The sequence below is a fragment of the Electrona antarctica genome, assembly GCF_951216825.1.
Source record: "Electrona antarctica genome assembly, chromosome: 1".
NCBI lineage: Eukaryota > Metazoa > Chordata > Actinopteri > Myctophiformes > Myctophidae > Electrona > Electrona antarctica.
In genome coordinates this window covers 25,510,929-25,516,440 of record NC_136806.1, presented here as the reverse complement: position 1 = coordinate 25,516,440, position 5,512 = coordinate 25,510,929, and the positions used below count along the sequence as shown (strand labels likewise).

Genomic DNA, 5,512 nt, shown 5'->3' with positions numbered 1-5,512 from the left:
TGCAGTTTGGATATGACAAATAAGGGCAGATCCGATACTTTTCCTGATACCGATCAGTATCGGGACATCTAAAATCTTTGAAAACATGCCTATCTTCTACTGTATCTACACACGGTATTTTCAAGGCTGCTGTTGATTGGCAGAATAGGCAGTAGTCCGAGAATAATAACTAAAGGTTGGCTCAGCAGGAGGTGTAAGTACTGACATTTTAAAACACACAAAGGAATCCCCAGTTTCTCTGACGTAAAGATACACACACAAACACAGATGGAAGATGCAGCTGCAATAATTTATAAGGGTATTGCTGTTGCCACCAAATACAAAGAAAGACAACCCTGGGATTATCCACATGCAAACAGAAACATCCACAGGATCAAGGACTGTTTATGGCTTATTTAGGCAAATAGAAAGCAAATAATGTATAGCATAGCGAGGATGCAGACTCTAGTGAGTGTTTTCTTATAAACAATACTGTATGTCAAAATGAAAAGCAAGATATGTCAAGTCACAATATCAATTACTCAGTGTAACTGCCCGACACAAGGGCTTTAACTTCAGTTATTCCTTTTGGGTTGAAGTTCATTTGTTTATTTGCGTGGTTTATTTTTACCTTATTTTGAAGCTTTCTGTATGGTTTGATTTACCTTTAATTTGAAACTTCCGCTTCCTCCACTGGGATGCACTTAGCTGAGGTCTGCTAGCTTCTCACTCACACACCACTCACACAACTACACTCTGCTGAGACAGAGTGAGAGGGAAGAGCACACCAGTGTTTTGTGGCACTCGGCTTATGTTTTCTACACGGCAAGGTACGAAATGTTTGATTGCTTAAATGCAACGTGCACATTTGTACTAACTAGCAATGTTGCTTGTACGTCGCGGTTTTACTGAACAATTGACTGAAGTTGTGTTTTGTCTACAGTGCCTGTCACACTATGCTGTGGCCAGTTGGTGTTTGTTTGATGTGGCCTGAGGCTCAAGTGGTTTAGACACACAGTTAGCATCCTCGATGAGCGGACTGAGGTACTTGTTTGGAGTTGAATTCATGATTTATTTTGGGACTTAATTAATTGCATTGTTTTGTTTGGTACATTTGGATATTGTGCATTTTCCTTTGGTATTTATTTGTCTTATTGAAATGAATAGTTATTGTATCACTGCTTTATAATTGACCATGAATTAACCATTTTATTGTTGATTGTATAACTGAAGTGATGAATTCAATGCACAGCTTTTATTAGTGAAACTATAAATTTGATTATGAAATTGTAACCGTATTTATTCTATATTTTTATAGTTTTCACGGTGTTGGAGAAAATAAACACACCCGTCGAGACCAGCCAACTTGTCTTTATTTCATCAATCGAGGGCGCTTACAGTGAAAACTCATCGCAGATACAACTCGACGTCGACACCAAACATTCCATCTGAGCCACCCTGTCTTCAATCAAGTCATCAACCAATCATCTCAAGTTTGTCACACAACACCACAGTAACCCACACATTGAGAGGTACCTATGACAGGTAGCCTCTACATCTTGGACTGAATACGTTTGAAGGTTGCGAAAAAGACAATACAAAAAAATAAAAAATTAAAATTAAAAACAACAAAAAAAGGGAGAGGAAAACTAACTGTTTTCCGCATGAAGGGCTTAAAGGTTCTCTGCTTATGTCAAGGTATTTAATCTGAGACTGAGAAGTATTCAAGCTGCATGCATTTTATTTTGAAAGATTAAAGGGGACATTTACACTGCTAAAGAATATTGTTTGCTTCGTTATCTTTTCCTTCAGAGTTAAGTGGTACATGTCTGCGAAGCCAATCTGTGTTATGGTTTATGTGCATTGAATGTCTAACCCAGACCAATTGCCTCTGAAGTGTCAGTGATAACCACAGTCAAAGGATAAAATGTATTCCCAACAAATGTCAACCTCTGAAACAACAGTAAAACCACAGGATGCCACTGAACGTGGACAAGCAGTGACCAATGCACAACAGGACAGATTTACCACGGCTTATACCATCTGGACGCACTCTGCAAGACACATTCGAACAGCATTAAAGACATTTTGTTCAGCAGAGGACCTCCACAATATCAAACGATGTATTCAGAACCAACATAATGCAATAAGTGAATGCTATGAATCCATCCAATGCAACTCCACCCCTACTCCAGACATTGTTAAGAAAATGGACGCCTGTATAATGATCACCTCAGAAATATGCGAAATAGTGGATAAATTCCTGGACACCGTTGGTCAACCTTTCAATGATGTGCTTGCGAAGTTGCGTATTAGGATGGCCTTGAATAAGGAGCAGTATGGGTCTATTTTTGGACACACCAATACAGGAACTGTCGTCTCCGACTCTTCAGATGGGACTGAATACCGTGCACAGTCCCATGGAACCTATCTATTGCACCCACCCAAAACCCCTTCCATAGCAAACAGTGATAATTCAAGGTCTACCTCCAGCTGCCACTCCAATACTTCCTTCAAAGCCTCCCAGAAACGAGCTGATGCAGAAGCTGATCTTGCTGCCAAACAGGAAAAGGCCAAGGCACTGCAGGAGATCCTAATCCAGCAAGCCAAAGTGCAAGAGGAAGAAATTAGGCTACAACAACTTGAGACTCAAAAGGACCTCAGAGTAGCAGCAGCACGGGTTCAAGCGTATAACCTACTTGAAGGTGACCCTGAACACTGCAATAATCCACCCTCTGCTCCTCCAAACGTCACACCATGTTTTACAAAGTACCTCCAAGCAGAAGCCTGTATATCCTGTCACCCTATTCCCCCCCCCTTCCTAATGAATCACAGGCCTGCGGATGTGTGGACCCCTAAAAAAGCCAGAGCTTCCCACACTACTACCCAGAATTATTCCAAGCCTCCATTCACCTGCCCCATCTGTGCTCAGAAAGCGCATGGTATTGCTACGTGCCCCAGATTTGCACGCACAACCATGGAAGACAAGAAGGCTTACATTTTCAAAAATAACCTCTGCTTCGGATGCCTGAGAAAGGGACACGTCGGCAAGCAATGTAGGAGACGACATACATGTGGTATATGTTATCGACCTCATCCTACCTGCCTGCACCATGGCAGAGCTAAGAGAATGGGGGGAGAAATGGCGAAGGAGTCCACAGACAGTTATACAAGTAGCTATACTGCCAGTCATGTCTGCATGCCATCTACAGATGACCCACAGAGGTGGGGGACCGAGCTGAAGTCTCAAGTAAACCGTTTAGAGGACGAGCTAGACGAACTGCGCACCCATAAACGGGTGGCCTTGGCAAATAATGAACACCTGCGGATGGAAGTGGCCGAGCTAATGAAAAGGAACATGGAAACAGCTAAACTTCTGAATACCATAAAACAGAACCAGGATGACTTCCTCAGGTCCAAAGGGCAGCTAGACAGCGAGTTAGACCTCCTCCGACACAACGCTCTACGAAATAAGGACATGGCGATGGATATAAATAACAGAGAGCTGGAGGCCTTACGAGCTCGGCTTCAACAACAGCTTGCCATCACGGCAGAGCAGAATCAGGAGACTGAGCGATTGAGAAAAGAACGGGATCAGACACTAATTGACTTGAAACATGCAAACAGTGCCCTGCAAGGCAAAGAAACGAGTAACTCTCAGCTGAACAGTAAAATAAATAATCTACAGGCAGAAAATGATGATCTTGTGCGCTCTGTGAGGAAGCAGGAGGCAGAGCTCTCCTCCCTAAGGGAGCAAACACGGATCCAGTTGACCACATTGGACCAGGAGAGGCAGAGAAGCAACACCGAACTTGGAAGCCTACCGGCTCAACTTGAGCAGGTGTGTCATAAAGACGAGCAGATACAGAAGCTCCACGAAGAACAGTGCTGTCCGCTACAGTATGCTGTAGTGGAATCCAAGGGCATTATACCGAACACTGTAGTCAAAATTGATGACCCCATACATATCTGTTGTATCAGCTCCCCTGAAGAGCTGGGAGACATGGCGGATATAGAGGTCGTCTCCACCGAAAATGGAAATGGAGACTCGGCTGAAGGCCCCGGAGCTAGAAAACCATCTGGAAGCAAAATCTTTCCCCTAAACTTTCTGTCATCAAAGGGCAAATTAAAGAATTGGTTCCCCCAAACCTCACTGACCTTGTAAAAGGATGTTGTGAATCATGTTATATGCAATCTAGAATGATTTGCCCCTAGTAACATGATTGGGGGGAGTGTAACTGCCCGACACAAGGGCTTTAACTTCAGTTATTCCTTTTGGGTTGAAGTTCATTTGTTTATTTGCGTGGTTTATTTTTACCTTATTTTGAAGCTTTCTGTATGGTTTGATTTACCTTTAATTTGAAACTTCCGCTTCCTCCACTGGGATGCACTTAGCTGAGGTCTGCTAGCTTCTCACTCACACACCACTCACACAACTACACTCTGCTGAGACAGAGTGAGAGGGAAGAGCACACCAGTGTTTTGTGGCACTCGGCTTATGTTTTCTACACGGCAAGGTACGAAATGTTTGATTGCTTAAATGCAACGTGCACATTTGTACTAACTAGCAATGTTGCTTGTACGTCGCGGTTTTACTGAACAATTGACTGAAGTTGTGTTTTGTCTACAGTGCCTGTCACACTATGCTGTGGCCAGTTGGTGTTTGTTTGATGTGGCCTGAGGCTCAAGTGGTTTAGACACACAGTTAGCATCCTCGATGAGCGGACTGAGGTACTTGTTTGGAGTTGAATTCATGATTTATTTTGGGACTTAATTAATTGCATTGTTTTGTTTGGTACATTTGGATATTGTGCATTTTCCTTTGGTATTTATTTGTCTTATTGAAATGAATAGTTATTGTATCACTGCTTTATAATTGACCATGAATTAACCATTTTATTGTTGATTGTATAACTGAAGTGATGAATTCAATGCACAGCTTTTATTAGTGAAACTATAAATTTGATTATGAAATTGTAACCGTATTTATTCTATATTTTTATAGTTTTCACGGTGTTGGAGAAAATAAACACACCCGTCGAGACCAGCCAACTTGTCTTTATTTCATCAATCGAGGGCGCTTACACTCAGTGTTTGCACATGAATGTTTAATTCACAATTATAATTACGTATATAGTGGCCTGATGTTGGCCGGAGCGAAATGTATCAAACAGAATGATGTTGATAATCCTGTTTGATCTGCTTGTAGATCAGTCTACTGTATCTTTCATCAGTCTTACCTATAGTAAACAATGAGTTTTTTAGTCATCATCATTCATTTGAGTTTCACAGGCGTTGATGTTGACTAAAGAAAGAGAGAAAACTGGATTATTTTCATATGCCAAATGAACCAAATAACCAAAGAAAAGTGTTTTACCTCCATGTGTAGGATATGATATAGTACTTTATTGTTGCACTGAAATTTGTCTTGCGACCCATAGTATACTTAACCTGACTCCGCCAGATGGGGCAGCAGAGAGTACACTGGGTTCCCCCCTCCTGCTCCCATCTGGGAACTCTCAGGCAGACTTGA

The 5,512-nt window shown here is 41.9% G+C and overlaps 1 protein-coding gene across 3 annotated transcripts; it reads left to right on the top strand.

Annotated features, from left to right (window-relative positions):
* The first annotated feature begins 588 nt into the window (after window positions 1-588).
* LOC306927759 (uncharacterized protein) lies at window positions 589-5,060 on the top strand. 3 transcript variants are annotated; one of them, XR_013790575.1, is made up of 5 exons: window positions 589-809; window positions 923-1,023; window positions 1,298-4,496; window positions 4,610-4,710; window positions 4,985-5,060. XR_013790575.1 is itself a non-coding variant. In XM_079507606.1 (3 exons), exon 3 carries the CDS (start codon window positions 1,907-1,909, stop codon window positions 4,142-4,144), a length of 2,238 nt encoding a protein of 745 aa, XP_079363732.1. In that variant the 5' UTR covers window positions 589-809; window positions 923-1,023; window positions 1,298-1,906; the 3' UTR covers window positions 4,145-5,015. The 3 variants fall into 3 exon arrangements, 1 of the variants encoding a protein (XP_079363732.1); XR_013790576.1 differs by having other exon boundaries at window positions 4,610-5,015; XM_079507606.1 differs by having other exon boundaries at window positions 1,298-5,015.
* The last annotated feature ends 452 nt before the right edge of the window (window positions 5,061-5,512 follow it).

Coding starts and splice junctions, on each gene's coding strand:
- LOC306927759 (XM_079507606.1), top strand. CDS start 1,907: ATGTATTCCCAACAAATGTCAACCTCTGAAACAACAGTAAAACCACAG.